The sequence below is a fragment of the Chiloscyllium punctatum genome, chromosome 25 (genome assembly GCF_047496795.1).
Source record: "Chiloscyllium punctatum isolate Juve2018m chromosome 25, sChiPun1.3, whole genome shotgun sequence".
NCBI lineage: Eukaryota > Metazoa > Chordata > Chondrichthyes > Orectolobiformes > Hemiscylliidae > Chiloscyllium > Chiloscyllium punctatum.
This window is the reverse complement of record NC_092763.1, coordinates 87,158,735-87,183,658: the sequence shown is the minus strand read 5'-3', so window position 1 is coordinate 87,183,658 and position 24,924 is coordinate 87,158,735. Positions and strand designations below refer to the sequence as shown.

Genomic DNA, 24,924 nt, shown 5'->3' with positions numbered 1-24,924 from the left:
AGGTTAGATTGATCTTAGATTAAGATAAACGCTCAGCACAACACGGTGGGCCGAAGGGCCTGTACTGTGCTGTACTGTGAGACAATATGGTCCTTTGAGTCTTTACCACCATTAAACAACATCCCTGGATTCCTCATGCTCCACAGGTATCAATCCCCGGATTCTCCTGGATCTCCCTGGATTCCCCCATCTTTAAAACATTCAATGCCTCTCCTGCATCCTGAGGTACAGAGTTCAAAGGTCACACACTCATCTGAAAGGGGTACAACTCATTCCTGGAATGGTGACCCCAAACCATTCCCCACCCTCTCCCCCTCTCCCTTCCCCTCTCTCCTTCCCCCTCTCCCCTCTCCCCTCTCCCCCTCTCCCCTTCCCTCCTCCCCTTTCCTCCTCCCCTCTACCACCCCTCCCCTTCCCCTTCTACCTCCACCTCTCTCCTTCCCCCTCTCCCCTTCCCCCCCCTCTCCTTCCCCCCCCTCCTTCCCCCCTCTCCTTCCCCCCCTCCTCCCCCCCTTCCCCCCCCTCCCCCTCTCTCCTTCCCCCCCCTCTCCTTCCCCCCCTCTCCTTCCCCCCTCTCCTTCCCCCCCTCCTCCCCCCCCTTCCCCCCCCTCTCTCCTTCCCCCCTCTCTCCTTCCCCCCTCTCCCCTTCCCCCCTCTCCCCTTCCCCTCTCTCCCCTTCCCCCCTCTCCCCTTCCCCCCTCTCCCCTCCCCCCCTCTCTCCTTCCCCCTCTCCCCTTCCCCCCTCTCTCCTTCCCCCTCTCTCTCCTCTTCCCCCCTCTCCTTCCCCCCCTCCTTCCCCCTCTCCCCTTCCCCCCTCTCCCCTTCCCCCCTCTCTCCTTCCCCCCTCTCTCCTCCACCCCTCTCTCCTTCCCCCTCTCCCCTTCCTCCCCCCTCTTCCTCCCCCCTCTCCTTCCCCCTCTCTCTCCTTCCTCCTCTCTCTCCTTCCCCCCTCTCCCCTTCCCCCCCTCTCCCCTTCCCCCCTCTCCCCTTCCCCCCTCTCTCCTTCCCCCTCTCCCCCTTCCCCCTCCTCCTGCCTCTGTACTCACTCACACAAGGAAACATCCTCCCCACGTCCCCTTCCCTTGGATTTCCCTGATGAGGGACAGACCTGTTCAGGCCTTTTCAGGGCCCGGGGGATGTCAGTCTCCCAAAGTCTCACTGATCATATCAGAACACCCAGCCCACTAACCCCCAGACCCTCAGAAACCCAACTCCACCCATCCTACCCAGCACAGAGAGAGGGAGGGGTCTGCACTGAATCTTATGTAACAAAGCTGAGTAAGTGTTTGAAGTATCAGTGGGGAGTGTTTTGCCAATATAATCATAACTCCATAAGATTCAAGATTGTTCGGGGAAAGGACCAGAATGGGCCTGAAAGCCAAGCTCCCAACTGGGGGAGGGCTAACTTTAATACAATCAGCTGTGATTTGTCCCCAGTGGTCTGGGAGCAGATGCTTTCAAGTAAATCTGTTTCCAAGTGGGATGCATTCAAGAAGGAAATATGGAGAGTCAATATCCTCCAAAAGAGAAAAAGGGTGGGTGCATCAAATCCCATGAACTCTGGATATCAAAGGATATCGAGCACTGGATTAAGAGAAAAAGGGGAGAATTATATTCAAGGTTCAAAACAGCAGAGGTCCGAGAGGAGTAGTGAATGTGCAAAAGGGATATTCGGAAAGCTAAATGGGCTATGAAAGGATGCTGACAGGTAAAATAAAGGAAAATCTGAAGTTATTTTACAAATGCATTCATGGTAAATGGATATTGAGAGAAAAGAGTAGGGCCCATTTAAGGTAGCTTGTGTGTGGATCCAGAGGATGTAGGTAGGATTCTAAATGAATATTATGTGTTAATGTTCACTAGTGACAGGGAGGAATCTAGAAATCAGGAAAAGGTCCTGTGATACACTTAAAGAAATGACCATAGATAGGCAGGAGGTCCTGAGTGGTCTAGTAGGCTTAAAAGTAGATAAACCCCTCGGCTGGATGAAATGTATCCCAGGCTGTTGAATGAGGCAAGGAGGAAATAGTCAGGGCACTTGCAAAAATCTTCAATTTTTATCTGGCCTCTGGGGAGGTACTAGAGGACAGGCAATATGGTACTGTTACTCAAGGAGGGAGCAAGGGGTAATCCAGGAAACGACAAAGCAATCAGTCTAACCTCTGTGGAGGGGAAACAGTTGGAAACAATTCTAAACTACAGAATTATTCTGCATTTGGAGAGGCAGGGATTCATCAGGAACAGTCGGAATGGTTTCGTTAAGGGAAGGCTGTGTCTGATCGAGTTGATTGAATTTTCCGACGAGGTGATCAGGTCTGTGGGTGGGGTAATGCTATTGATGTAGTCTACTGGATTTCAGCAAGGCTTTTGATAAGGTCCCATATGGGAGTCAGGTAGCAAAGGTAAGAGCCTGTGGGATCCTTGGAAATTTGACTCCAGAATTGGGTGGAGTGGTAGGAGGCAGAGAGTGATGGAATATTCCCCACCAGCCTGGCTGGGAGCAGCTTCAATGATGATGATGAGCTCTCTGACTGTGGAACAGGGCAGTCTCAGAATGACCCATCAGACAGCTGACCCCAGTCTGTGAGCTGTGCTAAAGGAGCAGTGTTTTGTCAAGATAGTAACCGTTCGGCCAATTGGAGCCTATCTTACCTGGGAGACCGTGGGAAATTGGGCTCCTGTTCCCTTACATATATCCTTCAATCATTCTGAGAGATAGCTAGGCTTCCAGCTCCTGAGGAGTCACTTTCAGACATTAAAGGGGGTAAAGAGGACAATATGGGAGAAGATCAGGCATCATCTCATTGAGTGACAGTACAGGCTAGAAGAACCGAATGGTCTCTCCCTGTTCCCATTCCTCAGTGTCACACCCAGGTGTAACCCAATTTGAAGATTTTTGAAGCCCTGAGACCAATAGGTGACACAAACTCACGTTTTACCCCCAACATTTCCTGTTGTTTTATTAATGTTTGTATCAATATTTTGCAATGCTCTCTCAGGTATCAATAACCTTTCTTTCTTCAGAGCCAGGTTTCTGTCAGCAAGAGTCCGTCCAGACTGAGGTGGGCGAATATACGTGGCCTTTAACCAGACCAGTACAAACCGCGCAGTTAAACTGTGTTGGGGAAGCACAGAGATACGCCGTGAGAGATTGGTGAGGGCTGTGGGCTGTCTCAGGGAGGCTGTGGGAAGGACAGCACACCCAACTGGCAGTGACCCGGACAACAAATATTCCAGCTGTTTGTTTAAGAAGATGAGAAACGCACCAGGAAGAGGCTGTTCAGTCCCTTCTCACCATTTAATACTATCACAGGGGATCTTTAGGCTTCAACTTCCCTTTCCTGCCTGCTTCCTGTTTCCCTGGATTCCCAGAGACCAATCACCTGTCTTTCCCAGCCTGAAATATATTCAGCTATGAAGCAGCCACAATCTCAGGGGAGACTGTTCCCACGATCCACAGACCCCTGACTGAACACATTGCTCCTTAACCTCAGTCCTTCCCTTGAGATAGTGCCCAGCTTCCAGGTCCCTCATGTCAGGGGACAATAGTTTCTCATTCCCACCATCTCCTGCTCCTTCACAATCTCGGATGTTTCAGTCCGATTATGTCTTGCTGTTTAAACTCCAGTGAATATGGACCCAGTCTATTCAGTCCAGGACAACATCTCTGGATGTAATTCCAGAAACCTTCAGTGTATTCCCTCAGATGTTAGTGTTACAGTCCGTCAGGGTGGAGACTAACCCCTGCACAGTAACTCCAGCCACAGCCTCCCCGGTGTCCTGGATATGTACCAACCGCGCTGATTGCTGCTGGTGATACAAGTGTCTTCCCTGTCCCTCTGTCACCTCCCCGTTTCTGATGTGGTTGGTAATGTTCGGTCCCATGTGAATCACTCTGAGTGTAGGCTGTCATTCCTCGCCTCCCTGCTGGACCCCCACCTCCCCACCCCCCCCCTCACCCCACCCCCCACCCCACCCCCCACCCCCTCCCCACCCCCAGGGTCAGGATGCAGCTGAATTCTGTCCCACTTTGTGATTATTGTGTTTTGCAGTAAACTGACCAATGACACTGACCAAGCAGTATGGTCAGAAGCCGACCTGGAGCAGTGCAGCAGTTGGCCAACCCTCCCAGACAGTATCCTGGGAATGGAGAATATTCCAGTAACAACAGGTAAGGGTCTGGGAGAGCTCTCTGTGCCGTCATCACATCTTCCAGCTTCACTTCAGATTTTCAGTGAAATCTCACCTGGATCAGCAATGCCCTTCAGAGAAGGAGTTGTGCCATCCTCACTTGGTCTGGCCTACACGTGACTCCAGACCCACCACGATGGGTGTTGGCATTGATCTCCAACCACTCTCTGTCAGTACCAGCCCAGAAACTGTTCACCAGGACAGTCTGTCAGTGTCTTGGTAAAGGCTAACACTATTCCTTAGTGCTTTACTGACAAGAACTGACAAACTCCCCAACAACAGGGAGAGAGGGAGAGAGACAGAGAGATGAAGAGAGAGAGAAAGAGACAGAGAGTCATAGAGAGAGACATGGTGAGAGAGAGAAAAAGAGACAGAGTGAGACAAAGAGAGAGGTTTAGGATGCGTGAGAGAGAGAGAGAGAGAGAGAGAGACAGACCAAGAGATGGAGAGAGACGGTGAGAGAGCAAGAGACTCAGAGGGAAAGCCAGACAGAGAGAGAGAGAGAGAGAGAGAGAGAGACAGACAGACAGACAGACAAAGAGAGAGAGAGAGAGAGACAGAGGATGAATAAGAGAGAAACAGAGTGAGAGAGAAAGACTTAGAGAGAGAGAGAGAGAGAGAGACACCTCCATTGCTGACCTCTGGCTCTGATGATTGAGACAGCGCCGTGGGGTAGGGGGCAAGGTGTAGGGTGTTCACAGGGAGATGGGCTCTTTGTGGGCAGGAACTGGCAACCGTGTGCCAGGAATTTACCCCTGTTTTGGGAATTAACCCCTTCCTTCCACAGAGAATGCTGAAGAGATAGCGAGACACATGCTGATCCTGACCAATCAAGCACTGAGCCTGTCACCGAGAGACCTGGAGGTTGTAGTCACCAAGATGTCAGCCATTGTGGAAATGGCTACCATCTACCTGCCCTTGGCCAAGGACGTGGTTGGAATTATCAACAACATCTTGAACCAAACCGATGACCTGACTGGATTCTCTGTGAGGTCAGTGCCTCTCATTATCATTAAAGCATGCAGAACTCATCCAAATAAAATTGCATTTCCATAGCACCTATTGCAATTTCAGAACATCCCAAACTGCTCACCAATGAGCACAGTATTTCTGAAATCCAGAGGAAACACAGGTGATACTTTGTGAACAGTAAGATGTTAAAAAGAGCAATGACTGGGCAATTGATTTTGAGCCCAACAGTTGAGTGATACATATTGGAGGGGCACGGCAGAGAGCTCCTTTGAGTTTTGAACTAGCAATTGTAGATGGATATTGGATCAGGGAGCAACGATCAGCAATGATCGACCTGACTCCAGCTGGACCAGTCTGGACCCAGAGCCCCAGCAGAGCAGAGCAGGTACCAACGAGAGAAAGGCTCCCATTGAAAAGGTTCAATAAATAACGCGCCAAAACGATGGAGAGAGAATAGGGAGTAACATCCAGGAATGAGATAGAATAAATGGAGCAGGACAGGGAAGGAAAACTAACATGTTCCGGAGGGACAGTGGGGTCAGTTGGTTGGAACAATTTTGCAAATTTATTGAACATTCCAGCAGCCACTGCATTCTGGGGGATGTGAATTCCACAGATTCACAACTTTCTGTTTCAAATCATCTCCCTGCACCTTATCCTAAAACTATAACCTCCCATTCTAGAGTTGCCTCACACGAGAACACATCCTCTCTGTGTTCACTCTGTCAATCCCCTTTAACATGTTACATACCCCAATTAGATCACCTCTCAGTCTTGTAAGGTCCAGAGAGTATCAGCTGAAACTGCCCCATCTCCCCTCAAAGCCAAACCCCTCACCTTTGGGACCAACATCTTGAGGATCTACCTTCGGCAGACTCAATAGACAGAATGAAGAAATTGGAAGGAATGTGGTGGGAGTTGGACACAGAACCATCCATGTAGCAGCTCTGAGCTGGGTGATGGTATAAACACAGAGACGAGAAGGAGGAGTGATGTTAATGGAGGATTTTCACTTCCATCTGAGTGCTGGGGAACTTGCTTGGTGCCCTGAAGGATGGTTTCTCGAACAGTGTGTGGAATGTTCCTGCTCCTTTGAGCTTCAGTTTCAGGTGTAGGGCCAGCTCCTTATTACACTGTCAGTTCCAGTCAGCTCACGGCCAGTTACTGCGTTGGGAGCAGCCACTAGACCAATTGAGACCAACTGCTGGAATCTGAGTGATGTTAGTGAGCTCCTCACTGATATCAGAGCCTGATAGTTACGGGACCATCAACACCTCCTGGGAAAGACTCTCCTCCTGGAGACATTGGGATCAGAAGGTCACATTCTTAACTAGATCCTGTTTCCCCAGGACAGGGACAGCATGCCCCCTGACGCCAATCTCCTTTATCGTATTTCCTAAAGGCTGTCCAGAGGGTCTCTATATGAAGCTTCCCTTACAACTCCCTCAGCACCACCCACCTCCCTCTCTGGGACTGCCCCATGGGACATGGGCATTGCTGACTGGGCCCAGCATTTACTGACCATCCCTAGTTACCCCTTGAGAAGGTGAGGGTGAGTTACCTTCATGAACTGCTGCAGTCCATGTGCTGTGGACTGACCCATACAGCCCTGAGGGAGGGAATTCCAGGATTCTGACCCAGACACACCGAAGGAATGGTGATATATTTCCAAGTCACGATGGTGAGGGGCTCGGAGAGATACTTGCAGGGTTGGTGTTCCCACATATGGAAAGTTTAGAATGAGATGGATCTTGGATGGAGAATGAATTTCCCCTCAAATTCCAGCCCCCCGCACCCCCGTCCCATCGAGCAATCTTGCCCCGGGCAAATCCCTCAGAGCTGCCCAGTTCCTTCAGGAATGGTTTGTTTTAGGAGGTAAAAACAATGACTGCAGATGCTGGAAACCAGATTCTGGATTAGTGGTGCTGGAAGAGCACAGCAGTTCAGGCAGCATCCAAGGAGCAGAGAAATCGACATTTTGGGCAAAAGCCCTTCATCAGGAATGGTTTGTTTTAGCACATGTTAAACTATAACCTTCCTTCCAGGATTTTACAGATAATGGAAACTATGGGAAATAACCTGGAGTTCATGGGCACTGAAGTGAACATCACCACGGATACCGTCTCTATGGCTGTAGTCAACATCGACTTCATCCACTTCTGGGGCATCGCCTTTGGAGTGCTGTCCTATATCGATGGGTTTATCCAACAGGTGATGGGGGACGGGGACGGGCAGAGAGTGGGTCATGGGAAAGGGGGCAACAGTACCAAGAGTGAAGGGTGGAAACAAAGAGAGGGGGATGGGAAGGTGGGGGGATGGAGGAGAAGGCATTGGGGAGGGTGAGGGGAGGTTCCAGACTCCACAGGGGTATGGGGTAATGGGAGGAGGGGGAGGGACATAGGCAGAGGGGAGGGAGGGGTGTGTGGGTCAGGGAGATAGGCAGCAGGGGTCTGGGGAGGAGAGGGTTAAAGAGGAGAAAGCTGGTAGGGTGAGTGGGACAGGAAGAGCTGGAGGGGGGTGAATGTTAGCAGGCTGGGGCAGAGAGAGAAGGGAGAAGGTGGAAGGTGGAAGGTGGATGGGTGTGAGAGGGAGGGACTGAGGAGAAAGGAACGGCAGCAGGAGACTGGTGTGGACAAGGGGAGGCAGTGGTTTATGGGGATATCACCAAGATAGGAATCCAGAGCAGCAGATTAATGCTGTGGGCAGCTGGGATTCAATCTTAACATGACAAATAGTGACATCTGAATTCAATATAAAAATATAGTTTAGGATTAAAATCTAATGACAACCAAGTAACCATTGTCAATCGTTATAAAATGTGGTTCACTAAAGCCCTTTAGGGCAGGAAACTGCCATCCTTACCTGGTCTGGCCTCTATGTGACTCCAGACCCACAGCAATGTGACTGACTCGGAAACATCCTCACAAACAGCTCAGTTCCAAGCAATAAATCCCATGGGCGACTCTCTGAGTCGTGTGTAACATTGCTCTTTCTCAGTTTCATGGCTATTCTGTTGAAGTTAATCAAAGACCAGAAGAGGCTGGAAATCGGAAACAAAACCAGAAAGTGCTGGAAAATCACAGAAGGTCTGGCAGCATCTGTGGAGAGAAACCAGACTTCATGTTTTAATTCCGGTGATTCTGCTGCAGTTCTGATGAATAGTGATCATTAACTCTGTTTAATTTGTCTCCTATTTACTCACACACTCTCGACAAACCTCTGTCGCTGATTGGCCTGTGTGACAATGGGATCCTTCTCCATGTTTCTGTGTGGACTGCACTCGATGTCCTCCCTGCTAACACTGGGCAGACAGCACTGTGTGTGGAACCCATTGCAGAGAGAGATCATTCAATGACAGAGTTTAAATTCTCAGCTGTCATGGTGGGATCTGACTCCAACCCATGGATCCTCAGCTGAGTTATCAGGATAACTGAAGAAAAGTCATATCAAACTCAAAACATTTTCTCTGATTCTCTCTCAACCGAAGCTGCCAGACCTGCTGAGTTTCTCCAGCATTTTCTGATTTTATGTCCGCTGCATTAGTACAACAATAATTTGACCATCATATTCCCGAAATCAATATTGTTGGGCCAAAGGGCCTGTTTCCATACTGTAGGGAATCTAATCTAGTATTAAATCCAGAATTTTAAAAGTGAATTATAATTTTCAATCTGCTGACAGTCTAACAGTTGAACTCTGATTAATTATAGATCTATAGGAATAATACATCCCTGGAAAATCCTGTAGCTTTCATTGAATTGCCTCCAGTTTTAAGCAAATGGTCAGCAGGGAAACAGGCTCTGAAATCCCGGATAATATTCCAGTTTTATGGAGAAACGTCCCTCTTTGAGGTAAGTTATCCTGGTTACACTATCTGCTCCTCGTTTAACTTAGATCACACTGCAGTTAGATATTCTTGAATCAACTTGGTCAGTGAAGTTAATCCACACACAGTTGGAACTTGAACCTGAGAAACACAGAAAGATAGAGATAGCAGCAAGAATAGGCCATTTGGCCCCTCGAATCTGCTCCACCATTCAATAGGGTGTTGGCTGATCATCGCACCCCATTCCCTAATCCCATCTTCCCATCCCGTATTCCCTGATCCGAAGAACAAAAGAGAGGTACAGCACAGGAACAAGCCCTTCAGCCCTCCAAACCCATGCTGATCATCATGCTGTAACTAAATATCGTGGAAATTAAATCGACTTGACCCAAATGCTAGCAAGGGCAAAGAAAAGGTTTATTACAGGCCTTTGCAAAGGGACCCTCTGCACTTGACAAAATGCCTTATGCAAGGGGGCCCCAAGTACCACTCACATGTTTCCTTCATACCACACTTTGCTCAGCCTTATCTCAGCTCAAGGACAATCAGCTTGGGAACAGTTTGAGCCCTTTTCCACATAAGGAGTTGTTTTCCCATTCCTTTACTGCTGAAAAAACTGCTCCTGCCCTTGTGATTTCCCCTGACTCTGCCGAATTAGATTGTTTGCAAAACTTGCAAGGATAGTCTGTCTGTTCACAGAATTCAGTGAAGTCAGGCTGTCTGCAGTAAATTGATGTAGGAAGGTAATCTTTTACAGATCTCACAATAAATGTTAATGTTGTTCATTTTCCATTACACTAAACTAAAAAACAAACTTTCTGCCATTATTTGGTCTATATCCCTCTATTCCCTCCCTATTCATGTAACCATCCAGATACCTCTTAAATGTCACCAGCATCCTTGTTTCCACTACATCGCCTGGCAGTGCGTTTCAGGCTCCTACCATACGCTGCGTGAAAAATGTCCTTTGCACATCTACCTTAAACATTCCCCTTCTCACCTTGAACCGGTGCCCTTTTGTAACTGAAACTTCAACCCTGGGGAAAAAGCCTCTGACTATCCACACCATGTATGCCTCTCATAATTTTGTAGACCTCCATTCAGTCTCCTCTCACCTGCTGTCTTTTCGGTGCAAACAATAGTCTTTTTAACTTTTCCTCTGCACTCTCTCCCAAGCTTCCACGTTCTTCTGGTAATGTGGCGACCAATACTCCAAATGCAGCCTAACAAGGGTTTTATATAGCTGCAACATAGTTTGGCAACTGTTGAACTCCATGCACCGGCTGATGAAGGCAAGTATGCCATATGCCTTCTCAATCAGCTTGGTCACCTGTGTTGCCAGTTTTAGGGAACTGTGGATCTGCATATCCAGATTTGTCCATGTGTTAATGGTCCTAAGGGTTCTGCCATTTACAGTATAATTCACACCTAAATTTGATCCTCTAAAATGCATCACCTAGCATTTGTCTGGATTAAGCTCCATCTGCCATTTCTGTGCCCAAGTCCCCAATCTGTCTGTATTCCTTCAGACACATGAACTATATAGACCTCCGTCTTGAAAACACGCAATGTTTTACCTCCAGCCACGTTCTGTGGGAGGGAGTTCCACAGACAAACTGCTTGCACATTTCTCCTTATCTCAGCCCTAAAAGGTTTACTCCTCACCCTTAAACTATAACCCTGTTTATGGAATCCCCCACCAGTGGGAACATCCTGAACTCTGTCTAGTCCTGTTATAATTTTAAAGGTTTCTATGAGAAATCCACTCACTCCAGTGTATGTAGTCCTTACTGACTCCACCTCTCCTCCAATGTCACCTAGCTCAGAGATAGGGACACTACCACAGTACTATGAGAGCCCGAGGCTGTGTTTATTCATCAAGTTTCTCAAAACCGTGTTCAATAATATGACTAATTCCCAATATATTCAACTATGACCTAACTATATCTCCCTAACCCTGACCTTAACCTTAACCCTAATTATACAAACTGATGTCAATCCAATCTGTTAGTGATCGATATCGATTGGTACCATTGATTATCTATGAGTCAGTGTGATTAATGTTTACTGATATTAGCTACAATGGATTTCTAAAGGTCTGATTATAGTGCGTGGTGTTTTTTGATTGATACTGCCCCCGACAATGAGAATGGACAGGTCTCGGGGAATTAAGGGCTACAGGGAGAATACGGGTAAGTGGAGTTGAAGTGCCCAGCGGCCATGATTGAATGGCAGAGTGGACTCGATGGGCCAAATGGCCTTACTTCCACTCCTATGTCTTATGTCTTATGTCTTATGTCTAACTGTGGATTGTTATAATCCTAGGACAAGGCCCTGACTCAGCGGAAACTGAACAGTTACGTGGTCTCCAGCAGTATTGAAGACAGGAACGTGAAAAACCTCAGTGAACCTGTTAAAGTGACCTTGAAGCACCTAACACCAAAACAGGTGAAATCCACCTCTACCAATCGGCTGGACATCTCATCTGCAATTCTGGTTTGGCGATCAGTTACACAACAAACCAGTAACAGTAAGAAACGGCCAGATTTGAAGTGGACAGGTTTGGAATGGACAGGTTTGGAATGGACAGGTTTGGAGTGGACAGGTTTGGAGTGGACAGGTTTGGAGTGGACCGGGTTTGGAGGGGACCGGGTTTGGAGTGGACAGGTTTGGAGTGGACCGGGTTTGGAGGGGACCGGGTTTGGAGTGGACCAGGTTTGGAGTGGACCGGGTTTGGAGGGGACCGGGTTTGGAGGGGACCGGGTTTGGAGTGGACCAGGTTTGGAGTGGACCGGGTTTGGAGGGGACCGGGTTTGGAGTGGACCAGGTTTGGAGTGGACCGGGTTTGGAGGGGACCGGGTTTGGAGTGGACCAGGTTTGGAGTGGACCGGGTTTGGAGGGGACCGGGTTTGGAATGGACCGGGTTGGTGTGGACAGGGTTTGGAGGGGACAGATTTGGAACAGACAGGTTTGGAGGGGACCAGTGACTATGGTGAAATTTCACAGACATATTCATTGAAAGGAAGGAGGGCAGTGCTGATGTGTGTGACAGACCAGGCTGCAACAGACAGGTGTGTAACAGACAGGTGTGTAACAGACAGGTGTGTAACAGACAGGTGTGACATTGGTGGAGAGAATCTCTGATCTTGATGACGTTCCATGTTGCTCTGGATGATCGTTTCGGGATTTTCCAGCTCGAGGAATGAAGATTTCAAAAATATAGGCTATTTCAACATGTTCAAATATTTTAAACACATAATGAACCATTTCTAAGGTGTAGGTCAAAATAAAACTGTCACTTCACCGGCAGGACAGGGATGGGGGGTGTGGTTACACCGGGTACAGGGGGATGGGGGGTGTGGTTACACCAGGTACAGGGGGATGGGGGGTGTGGTTACACCAGGTACAAGGGGATGGGGGGTGTGGTTACACCGGGTACAGGGGGATGGGGGGTGTGGTTACACCGGGTACAGGGGGATGGGGGGTGTGGTTACACCGGGTACAGGGGGGTGGGGGGTGTGGTTACACCGGGTACAGGGGGATGGGGGGTGTGGTTACACCAGGTACAAGGGGATGGGGTGTGTGGTTACACCGGGTACAGGGGGATAGGGGGTGTGGTTACACCGGGTACAGGGGGATGGGGGGTGTGGTTACACCGGGTACAGGGGGATGGGGGGTGTGGTTACACCGGGTACAGGGGGATGGGGGGTGTGGTTACACCAGGTACAGGGGGATAGGGGGTGTGGTTACACCGGGTACAGGGGGATGGGGTGTGTGGTTACACCGGGTACAGGGGGATAGGGGGTGTGGTTACACCAGGTACAAGGGGATGGGGTGTGTGGTTACACCGGGTACAGGGGGATAGGGGGTGTGGTTACACCGGGTACAGGGGGATGGGGGGTGTGGTTACACCGGGTACAGGGGGATGGGGGGTGTGGTTACACCGGGTACAGGGGGATGGGGTGTGTGGTTACACCGGGTACAGGGGGATGGGTGGTGTGGTTACACCGGGTACGGGGGATGGGGTGTGTGGTTACACCGGGTACAGGGGGATGGGGTGTGTGGTTACACCGGGTACAGGGGGATGGGGGGTGTGGTTACACCGGGTACAGGGGGGTGGGGTGTGTGGTTACACCGGGTACAGGGGGATGGGGGGTGTGGTTACACCGGGTACAGGGGGATGGGGGGTGTGGTTACACCGGGTACAGGGGGATGGGTGTGTGGTTACACCGGGTACAGGGGGATGGGTGTGTGATTACACCGGGTACAGGGGGATGGGTGGTGTGGTTACACCGGGTACAGGGGGATGGGTGGTGTGGTTACACCGGGTACAGGGGGATGGGTGGTGTGGTTACACCGGGTACAGGGGGATGGGTGTGTGGTTACACCGGGTACAGGGGGATGGGTGTGTGATTACACCGGGTACAGGGGGATGGGTGTGTGGTTACACCGGGTACAGGGGGATGGGTGTGTGGTTACACCGGGTACAAGGGGATTGGGGCTGTGGTTACACCAGGTACAGGGGATGGGTGTGTGGTTACACCAGGTACATGCGTATGGGTGGTGTGGTTACACTGGGTACAGGGGTGTGGGGGTTGTGGTTACACTGGGTACAGGGGGTGAGGGGAGTGGTATGGGTGGGTGTGTGGATGGCCAGGGTGTGGGCGTGAGGGGGATGCAGCTTGGTGGGGGTGGGGAGGAGGAGGAGGAGGGGGGTGTGTGGTCCCCAGACTGACGCTGGTGTTTCTCTTTGACAGGACGGTGAGCAGGTTAGCTGCGTCTTCTGGGACTTTCAGCAAAACCGTGAGTGTGTGTTCCCACACTTGGCTCTGTTTCCATTCCCAATCCAACTGTTCGGTGTCATTTTCCTGTTGGTGCTGGATTTTTAATCATATTTTGTGTGTTTTAAGAAGTAGCGTTGTACTTTGGACATATTAATGTGCAATGAGCCCCTGATGCTGGTGGTAATATATCAGTGTGGATAGAGAATTGGCTAACTAGTGAGCTTTGAGAAGATTTATAGCTCAGGTTGAGGGTCTGGATGTAGGTTTGCTCACTGAGCTGGAAGGTTCATTTCCAGATGTTTCGTCACCATACTAGGTAACATCTTCAGTGAGCCTCAGGCGAAGCACTGCTGCTGATTCCTGCTTTCTATTTATATGTTTGGGTTTCTTTGGGTTGGAGATGTCATTTCCTGTTCTTTTTCTCAGTGGGTGGTAGATGCGGTCTTACTCGATGTGTTTGTTGATAGAGTTCCGGTTGGAATGCCATGCTTCTAGGAATTCTTGTGTGTGTCTCTGTTTGGCTTGTCCTAGGATGGATGTGTTGTCCCAGCTAACTCACAAAACAAAAAGATGGGATGAAGGGCAACCCCATAACGGTGGAGTAATCAGTGCTGGGCCACAATTACTTACAAAGTATATTAACGACTTCATAGAGTCATCGAGATGTACAGCACAGAAACAGACCCTTCGGTCCAACCCGTCCATACCGACCAGATATCCCAACCCAATCTAGTCCCACCTGCCAGCACCCGGCCCATATCCCTCCAAACCCTTCCTATTCATATACCCATCCAAATGCCTCTTAACTGTTGCAATTGTACCAGCCTCTACCACATCCTCTGGCAGCTCATTCCATACACATACCACCCTCTGGGTGATGAGGAAAGTGAATGTACTATCGCCAAGTTTGCGAATGAGAGAAAAATAGCTGGGAAGGCAAGTGGTGAGGATGCCACAGTGTGTGCAGAGAGACACAGACACATTATGTGAGTGGGCAAAACCTGGCAGATATAGTCGTACAGCACGGAAACAGACCCATCGGCCCAACCAGTCCATGCCAGACATAGTCCCAAACTAAACTAGTCCCTCCTGCCTGCTCCGGGCCCATATCCCTCCAAACCTTTCCTGTTCACGTATCCATCCAAATGCCTTTTCAACATTGTAACTGCACCCACAGCCAGCACTTCCTCAGGATGTTCATTCCACACGTGAGCCACCCTCTGGGTAAGAAACGTGTCCCTCATGTCTTTTTGAAATCTCTCTCCTCTCACCTTAAAAATGTGCCCCCTCACCTTGAAATCCCCCACCCTTGGGAAAAGATAACTACCATTAACACTATCTGTACCTCTCGTTATTTTATAAACTTCTATAAGGTCATTTCCCAACATCCTACATTCCAGTGAAAACTGTCCCAGCCTATCCAGTCTTTCTGTATAACTCAAACCTTCCATCCCTGGCAACATCCTGGTAAATCTCTTCTGAACCCTCTCCAGCTGGATAATATCTTTCCTATATCTGTGTAATGTGGAATACAATGTGGAGTTAATGTGAGGTTACGCACTTTGACACAAGAATCGAGAAGCTGAATGTTATTTCAATGGAGAAAGACTGTGGAAAAGAGAATACAGAACAGAGTGGTTTGGGAGTCCTTGTCCACGAATCACAAATAGGTTCATTGGGTAAGAGGGAAGGCAATTGGAAGGTTGGCTTTTATTTCAAATGGAATAGAGTATAAAATTAGAGAGGTCTTGCTGAAACTCTACAAGGCCCCAGTCAGATCCCAGCTGGAACACAGAGACCAGTTTTGGGCCATTTATCGAAGGAAAGGTAGAACATAGAACATAGAAAAGAACAGCACAGAACAGGCCCTTTGGCCCACGATGTTGTGCCGAGGTTTAATCGTAATGTAAAATATAATAACTTAACCTCAACTCACTGCTGACCATGTGCATGTCCAGCAGTCGCTTAAATGTTCCCAATGACTCTGCTTCCACCACCACAGCTGGCAACACATTCCATGCATTCACAACTCTCTGCGTAAAGAACCTACCTCTGACGTCTCCTCTATACCTTCCTCCTAATATTTTAAAACTATGACCCCTCGTACCAGTCAATCCTGCCCTGGGGAAAAGTCTCTGGCTACTGACTCTATCCATTCCTCTCATTATTTTGTACACCTCAATCAGGTCTCCTCTCTTCCTCCTTCTCTCCAGAGAGAAAAGTCTGAGCTTATTCAACCTCTCTTCATAAGGCAATCCCGACAGTCCAGGCAGCATTCTGGTAAACCTTCTTTGCACCACCTCCAAAGCCTCTGTATCTTTCCTATAGTAGGGTGACCAGAACTGGACACAATATTCCAATTGTGGTCTCACCAGGGACTTGTAGAGCTGCAGCAAAACCTCACGGCTCTGACATTCAATCCCCCTGTTAATGAAAGCCAAAACACCAAAGTCTAGATTAGAGTGGTGCTGGAAGAGCACAGCAGTTCAGGCAACATCCGAGGAGCAGGAAAATCGACGTTTCAGGCAAAAGCCCTTCATCAGGAATAAAGGCAGTGAGCCTGAAGCGTGGAGAGATAAGCTAGAGGAGGGTGGGGGTGGGGAGAAAGTAGCATAGAGTACAATGGGTGAGTGGGGGAGGGGATGAAGGTGATAGGTCAGGGAGGAGAAGGTGGAGTGGATAGGTGGAAAAGGAGATAGGCAGGTAGGACAAGTCCGGACAAGTCATGGAGACAGTGCTGAGCTGGAAGTTTGGAACTAGGGTGAGGTGGGGGAAGGGGAAATGAGGAAACTGTTGAAGTCCACATTGATGCCCTGGGGTTGAAGTGTTCCGAGGCGGAAGATGAGGCGTTCTTCCTCCAGGCGTCTGGTGGTGAGGGAGCGGCGGTGAAGGAGGCCCAGGACCTCCATGTCCTCGGCAGAGTGGGAGGGGGAGTTGAAATGTTGGGACACAGGGCAGTGTGGTTGATTATCCACTTGGGTGGCAACTTTGAGGGATCTATGTACTTGCACACCCAGATCCCTCTGTTCCTCCACATTGCCAAGAATCCTGTCTTTAATCCTATATTCTGCATTCAAGTTCGACCTTCCAAAATGCATCACTTCACATTTATCCAGGTTGAACTCCATCTGCCATTTCTCAGCCCAGCTCTGCATCCTGTTTATGTCATGCTGCAGCCTGCAGTAGCCCTCTATACTATCGACGACACCTCCAACCTTAGTGTCATCTGCAAATTTACTAACCCACCCCTCAACCTCCTCATCCAAGTCATTTATAAAAACTACAAAGAGCAGAGGCCCAAGAACAGAGCCCTGCAGGACCCCACTCAACACTGACCTCCAGGCAGAATACTTTCCATCTACAACCACTCTCTGCCTTCTGTCAGCCAACCAATTCTGAATCCAGACAACCATATCTCCCTGTATCCCATACGTCCTGGCTTTATGAATGAGCCTACCATGGGGAACCTTATCAAATGCCTTGCTGAAGTCCACATACACCATATCCACTGCTCAACCTTCATCGACCTGTCTCGTCACCTCTTCAAAGAACTCTAAGTTTTGTGAGGCATGACCTGCCCCTCACAAAGCCATGCTGACTGCCTTTAATCACACTATGCTTTGCCAAATAGTCATAAATCCTACCCCTCAGAATTCTTTCCAAAACTTTGCTGACCACAGACATAAGACTGACTGGTCTGTAATTGCCAGGGATTTCCCTATTCCCCTTCTTGAAAAGAGGAGCAACATTCACCTCCTTCCAATCCTCCGGTACGACTCCTGTGGAGAGTGAGGAGGCAAATATCCTCACCAGGGGCTTAGCAACCTCCTTTCTCACTTCCTGGAGCAGCCTAGGATAAATCTGGTCTGGCGCTGAGGACTTATCAATCTTAATGTTTTCCAAAATTTCCAGCACATCAACTTCCTCAATCTTGATCTGTTCAAACCTGTTTCCCAGCTCCTCAAAGTTCTCATTCACAACAAGGTCCCTTTCCTTGGTGAAAACCGAAGCAAAAAACCCATTTAGAGCTTCCCCTATCTGCTCAGACTCCACACACAAGTTCCCTACGCTATCCCTGACCGGCCCTACCTTCTCCCGGATCATTCTCTTATTCCTCACGTATCAGTAAAATGCCTTTGGGTTCTCCCTAATCCTTCCTGCCAAGCCCTTTTCGTGCCCCCTCCTGGCACTCTCCAGTCCATATCTGAGCTCCTTTCTAGTAAGCCTGTAATCCTCTAAAGCTGTGCTAGATCCTTGCTTCCTCCACCTTCCGTAAGCTGCTGCCTTCCTTTTGATAAGAAGCTCCTCTGTTCACATCATCCAAAGTTCCTTAATCTTACCCCTTCTTACCTGTCTCAGAGGAACAAATTTGTGCATCACTCGCAACAACTGCTCCTTAAACAGTCTCCACATGTCTGCTGTGTCCTTTCTGTGGAACAATTGCTCCCAATCTGTACTTTCCAACTCCTACATGATAGAGTCATAATTTCCTTTTCCTCAATTAAATATCTTCCCTTGGTAACTGCTCCTTTCCCTCTCCAATGCTAAATATGAGACAGTTGTGATCACTATCACCAAAGTGTTCTCCCACCACAAGATCTGACACCTGTCCTGGCTCTTTGCCGAACACCAAATCCAAAATGGCCTCTCCCTTCATCGGCCTGTCTACATACTGAGTAAGGAAACTCTCCTGAACACACCTGACAAAAACTGCTCCATCCAAACCATATGCACTAAGGAGGTTCCAGCTGATATTGGGAAAGTTGAAGTAACCCATAACAACCACCCTGCTACATCTGCATTTTTCCAAAATCTGCCAGCCCAAGAGTTCTTCAATCTCTCTACTGCTATTAGGAGGTTCTGTCGAAAACCCCCAGTGAAGTGGCTGCTCCCCTACTGTTCCTAACTTCCACCCATACTGACTCATTAAACAAACCTTCCTCAACAGCCTTTGTTTCTGTAGCTGTAATGCACTCTCTGATTAGCAATGCTACACCCCCTCCTCTTTTTTTCCCACCCTCCCTGTTTTTTTTAAATGCTCTAAACCCTGGAACATCTAGCAACCATTCCTGTCGCTGTGAAACCCAGATCTCTGTCACGGCCACAGCATCATATCCTCAAGTACTGATCCATGCTCTAAGTTCATCACTCTTATTTTGGACACTCCTTGCGTTAAAGCAGACACACTTTAACCGATTCCTTTGCTTCATAGAGTGAGAAACCTTCCCGATAGATTCACTACGTCCTGTCACTGCCCCATCTACAACTGGCCCCCTCTCAGATATATAGCTCTGATTCCCGACCCCCTGCCAAACTAGTTTAAACCCTCCCGAACCACACAAGCAAATCTCCCACCCAGGACATTTGTGCCTGTTCCAGTTCAGGTGCAACCTGTCCTTCATGTACAGGTCCCACCTTCCCCAGAAGGTATCCCAATGGTCCTCCCTCCTGCACCAGCCTCGCAGCCACGTGTTAAGCTGCATTCGCTGACTGTTCCTCATCTCACTATCTCGTGGCACGGGTAACAAATCTGAGATCACTACTCTACTCGTCCTGTTCTTCACCTTCCAACCTAGCTCTCTGTAGTCACTTTACAGATCCTCAATCCCCTTCCTGGCTATATTATTGGTGCCAATATGTACCACGACTTCTGGCTGCTCCCCCTCCCCCTTCAGAATCCTGTAAACCCGATCGGCGACATTCCGGACCCTGGCACCGGGGAGGCACCATACCTATCAGGAGTCCCGTTCCTGACCACACGATCTCCTTGTTGTGGTTCTGTTCGCCAAGCTGAGAATTTGTCTTGCAAACGTTTCGTCCCCTGTCTAGGTGACATCCTCAGTGCTTGGGAGCCTCCTGGGAAGCGCTTCTGTGCTGTTTCCTCCGGCATTTATAGTGGCCTGTCTCTGCCGCTTCCGGTTGTCAGTTTGAGCTGTCCGCTGTAGTGGCCGGTATATTGGGTCCAGGTCGATGTGTTTGTTGATAGAGTCTGTGGATGAGATCTGTGGTTGAGCAAATAAGCAAATTAGAACTCATTTTAGTGTACAGTTATACCCTTTGAGCTGAGTGAGGTCATCTCTCCAGGCCCCTAATGACCCAATCTCTCCGACTGTACCAGACCACTGCCCAGCTGCACTCCACCCTTATTACTTCCCCCTTCCCCAGGTTGGTAACCTTCCTCGGACATTTCATTAATTTGTATCATTTTGTATAGCTCAAGTATTTCGGTTATCTCAGCTTTTTGCTGAAAGTATAATTTCACAAAAAGAACTTTTTGTTATAGTAATTACACACCAAAGTTTGTATTTAATTAACCACAATTATACACTGAAAAGTCCCTAAATACCTGCAGGGTTAATCGTTCTCTTGCTGTCCCCCTTTTCTTTATGCTTTTTCCAAATCTGCAAAAACAACACTTTACCCCATTTCTAACAGAGACAGTTCAGACAAGGTTCACTTCGCTGACCCTGGGTATGGGAGGATTGGCCTATAAAGAGAGGTTCATTAAGTTGGGCCTGTAATTGTTGAAATATAAAAAATTAGAGGTGACTTTATTGAAACATAAAAGACTCTTTGAGGAACTTGCTGACTGTCAGGTAGTTTCCCCCTGTTGGAGACTCCAGACCCACAGCAATGTGGTTGACCTTAACTAGCCCCTGACATGACCCTAGCAACACTGACCCAGCCAGTGACACCCTCATCCCAATGTCTAATAATTGGAGAAAATAAAAACTGAAAGAACTGCTGATGCTGTAAATCAGAAACAAAAACAGAAGTTGGTAGAAAAGCTCAGCAGGTCTGGCAGCATCTGTGGAGAGAAATCAGAGTTAATGTTTCAGCTCAACCCAAATCTATTAACTGGAGCCCTGCCCTGTATCATTCTGGGTGGTGTTCAGAACAGAACCCTTGTATCTGCAGCTGGAATCTGAACAGCTGTCTTGTAACAGTGACACTGCTCACTTGTAAACGTTTGAATATACATACAATCAGATTGAAGAACAGCTTCTTCCCTGCTGTTATCAGACTGGTGAATAGACCTGGCAAGTGTTAACTCTGATCTCTCTCTCTCTCTCTCTCTGCACCTTCTCTGTGGCTGTCACACTATATTCTGAACCCTGTTCTGCTACCCTGACACACGCTGTGTGGTATGATCTGCGTGAACAGCATGTATAACAACATTGTGCAGTGTATCTCAGTACATGTGACAACAATCAATCAATCAACCATTCCCAGTGACTGATTGGGAATGTATCTCTCCTTCTCTCAGGTGGAGCTGGTGGCTGGAGTTCCTCTGGTTGTGAGGTTGTCATCAGTAACTCTGAATACACGACATGTTACTGTAACCACCTCACACACTTTGGCATTTTATTGGTAAGAATTGGGCAGGTTCCTGCCCTGTATAGAATTAAAACGTCTCTGTGGGAATGGAGCGTATGTCTTTGGAGTAGCCCTGTCCCTGTCCACTGGTCAGACAAAGTCATTGTTTCTGTGTTGATGAGGACCACCCCATGAATGTTTGGTCAGAGACAAGATTGTAGCTCACAGTGGTCACGCGAATCCAGGTGTAAACCCAGACTCCGAGCTTGATGCTGGAGTGGAGGGAATCTCTCTCTCTCTCTCTCTGTTTGCTCTGATTCCAGTCACTCTCTGAGTGACCTGACTGGAAAGTGGAGCTACTTTATATTAACTCCTGTGTTCCTGTGTCATCCGGGATTACAGCAGGAATTTCCACATTCTCCCTGTGTCTGCATGGGTTTCCTCCGGCTTCCTCCCACAGTCCAAAGATGTGCAGGCCAGGTGAATTGGCCATGGGGAATTGCCCGTAGTGTTAGGTGTATTAGTCAGAGGGAAATGAATCTGGGTGGGTTACTCTTTGGGGGGTCGGTGTGGACTGGTTGGGCCGAAGGGCCTGTTTCCACACTGTGGGGGAATCTAATCGAGTCTATACCAAGCTCTCACCTGAGATCATGTGATCGGAGTGAAATTAACCAGGAGCACACCGGGGGTGGGGGGGTGGGAGAGGGGGTGGGGGTGGGAGAGGGAGGGTGGATGGGGTGGGGGGTGCAGTGTCTGGGGGGAGGGGCCGTGCTCCCTCCTGTTTGTCTCTCCCCTCCCCCCTTCCCCCGCCACTCCCCCCCCCCTCCCCCCCTCCCAGCTCTCTCTTCCATCTGATGGCAGCCGTGGATCTGGAGAGATCCCGTGACTGTCCAATCTAAATCAAGCAGCTGTGTGGGCCTTCGTAACCTCAGACTCTCCCCCCATTAGAACATCTCCAGGAAACTCATTGATCCGGTTCACCTCTGGATTCTCACCATCATCAGTTACATCGGATGTGGAATCTCCTCCTTATTCTTGGGGGTGATCTTACTGACCTACCTGGCATTTGAGTAAGTAACTCCTTTGCATAATTCAAACTTTAATTGACTGAATTTATGGGTGGCACGGTGGCACAGTGGTTAGCACTGCTGCCTCACAGCGTCAGAGACCCGGCTTCAATTCCTGCCTCAGGCGACTGACTGTGTGGAGTTTGTATGTTCTCCCCGTGTCTGCGTGGGTTTCCTCCGGGTGCTCCGGTTTCCTCCCACAGTCCAAAGATGTACAGGTCAGGGTGAATTGGCCATGCTAAATTGCCATAGTGTTAGGTAAGGGGTAGATGTAGGGGAATGGGTCTGGGTGGGTTGCGCTTCGGTATGGACTTTTTGGGCTGAAGGGCCTGTTTCCACACTGTAAGTAATCTAATCCCTGGGCACTATGGGACAATTTCCTATGGCCAATCCACCCTAACCTACACATCCCTGAACACTATGGAACAGTTTAGCTTAGCCAATCCACCCGAAACTGCACATCCTTGGACACTAGAGGACAGTTGAGCATGGCCAATCCACCCTATCCTGCACATCTTTAGACTGTGGGAGGAAACCAGAGCACCCGGAGGAAACCCACACAGACACGGGGGGGGGGAACGTGCAAACTCCACCCGGACAGTCACCCAGGTCCCTGGCTCTGCTAACCACTGAGTCACCATGTGGCTCTATGGTTGGTACCTCATCTTCAGATCTGCCTGGTGCTGCTCCTGGCATGCCCTCCTGCACTCTCCATTGAACCAGGGTTGATCCCCTGGCTTGATGGTAATAGTTGAGTGGGGGATATACCAGGCAATGAGGTTACTGATTGTGCTGGAGTACAGTTCTGCTGCTGTTGGTGGCCCACAGTGCCTCATGGATGCCCAGTCTGGAGTTGCTAGATGTGTTCGAAGTCTGTCCCATTTAGCACAAGGATAGTGCCACACAACACGATGAAGGGTAGTCTCAATGTGAAGGTGGGACTTTGTCTCCACAAGGACAGTGTGGTGGTCAGTTGGTAAGGATGAGGTCAAGTCTGTTTTTCCATCTTGTTTTTTTTTAAGTCATTCATGATGTGAGGGTGTGGCTGGCTAGACCAGCATTTAATACCCATCCCTAATTGCTCAGAGGGTTGTTAAGAGTCAACATTGCTGTGGGTCTAGAGTCATGTGTAGGCCAGACCAGGTAAGAACGGCAGGTTTTAGGCCTCGAAGAACATTAGTGAAGCAGATGGGTTTCCCCAATAATTAACACTGGCTTCACGGTCACCATTACGTGCTTTTTAATTCCAGATATTTTTATTGAATTAAATTCCACCATTTGCAGTAGCACGGTTTGAACCCGGGTCCCTAGAACATTACCTGGCTCTCTGGATGACTGTGACGTTATCGCTGCACCCCACCCCTCCGCACCTCAGCTCAGTCGTTTTCCCTGTTTTTCTGACGATGTTAGTTCAGTACACATGCTCTCTCTGATGGGTCACTCTCTGAGCAAGTTTTGAACTAATTGTTTGTGATTAATTTCCTGTGTTTAGGAATGTGCGACGTGACTATCCCTCGAAGATTCTGATGAACCTGTGCATGTCCTTGTTCATGCTGAACATTATCTTCCTGACCAATTCGTGGCTGGCCTCATTTGGAATCTCAGGTCTCTGTATCACCGTGGCTGCCTTGCTGCACTATTTCCTGCTGAGTTCTTTCACTTGGATGGGTATTGAGGCAGTACACATGTACTTTGCACTGGTGAAAGTGTTCAATATCTACATCCGCCATTACATGCTGAAGTTCTGCGTGATTGGATGGGGTGAGTCATTTCTCTGAGGAATTAAAGTTCCTGTCAGTGAGTAACCAGCACCTTCTGAACCTCAAACCTGTTTGTCTCCAAACAGGAGTCCCAGCAGCTGTGGTGGGAATACTGCTCTCCATCAATAGTAACCTTTACGGCTATGAAACAAAGTTGAAAGCTACCAATCCAGCAGAGCTGTTGTAAGTTGAATATTCTCCATTTGGATAATACGTCTTTCAGTTGAACTCCCAGGAATATGGCAATGCTCAGATTGGAACTCCTCACTTTGCTTCCACATTGACCTCTCTCTCCGTGCTTTCCTGCTCTAATGATGGTCAATACACTCTCACCCTGCAATTCCTGTCTTTACAGCTTCCACACTCATCACTGGCTTCAACACCTTCAGCTCAAACGCTGCCCTCCTCCCCCCCCATCACCTACCCCCTCCCCCCCCCCCCAACTCACCTGCAGAAGGCAGCTCCTGGTGGGATCCTGCTGTTCCCTTTCCCTCCTCCTCTTCCCCCATCACTTCCCCATTTCCCCATCAATGGTCAGTGTTTTGGGGTCATCCCTCTGCCCTCACTCCTGTCTCCCACAACCCCATGGCCCTTCTCTTTGGTTCTGATTGGCTCCCCATTTCCCACCCTCCGTTCCTGGTGAATCTCTAACACTTCCCCATCCAGGGAGCGCCACAGAATGGGAGGGATCTGAACAGCCAACATTCTGTTGGACAATGAACACACAGACCGTTAGTTACAGAACTCAACATCAACAGCCATTGGCATCAATCAGTTCAATCCACACCCCGGCTCCGGTTACTGAGATAGGGAGGGGGGGGGGGTTACTGAGATAGGGAGGGGGGGGGGGGTTACTGAGATAGGGAGGGGGGTATGGGGTTACTGAGATAGGGAGGGGGGTATGGGGTTACTGAGATAGGGAGGGGGGGGGGGTATGGGGTTACTGAGATAGGGAGGGGGGGGTATGGGGTTACTGAGATCGGGAGGGGGGGTATGGGGTTACTGAG

The 24,924-nt window shown here is 49.1% G+C and overlaps 2 protein-coding genes across 2 annotated transcripts in view; both read left to right on the top strand.

Moving 5' to 3' along the window:
* fhl1a (four and a half LIM domains 1a) overlaps positions 1-24,924 on the top strand; it is a 300,533-nt gene that overhangs the window by 17,491 nt on the left and 258,118 nt on the right.
* Positions 1-24,924, top strand: part of adgrg4a (adhesion G protein-coupled receptor G4a) — a gene marked incomplete at its 3' end in the record, with an annotated part of 56,350 nt that overhangs the window by 7,140 nt on the left and 24,286 nt on the right. Inside the window, exons 5-15 of the mRNA XM_072594612.1 lie at positions 3,025-3,154; positions 4,053-4,171; positions 4,979-5,183; positions 7,209-7,374; positions 8,874-9,014; positions 11,315-11,437; positions 13,747-13,792; positions 21,041-21,144; positions 22,039-22,160; positions 23,650-23,918; positions 24,004-24,100. Of these exons, the coding sequence (XP_072450713.1) occupies positions 3,025-3,154; positions 4,053-4,171; positions 4,979-5,183; positions 7,209-7,374; positions 8,874-9,014; positions 11,315-11,437; positions 13,747-13,792; positions 21,041-21,144; positions 22,039-22,160; positions 23,650-23,918; positions 24,004-24,100 (1,522 nt within the window). The remainder of the gene's footprint in view (positions 1-3,024; positions 3,155-4,052; positions 4,172-4,978; positions 5,184-7,208; positions 7,375-8,873; positions 9,015-11,314; positions 11,438-13,746; positions 13,793-21,040; positions 21,145-22,038; positions 22,161-23,649; positions 23,919-24,003; positions 24,101-24,924) is intronic.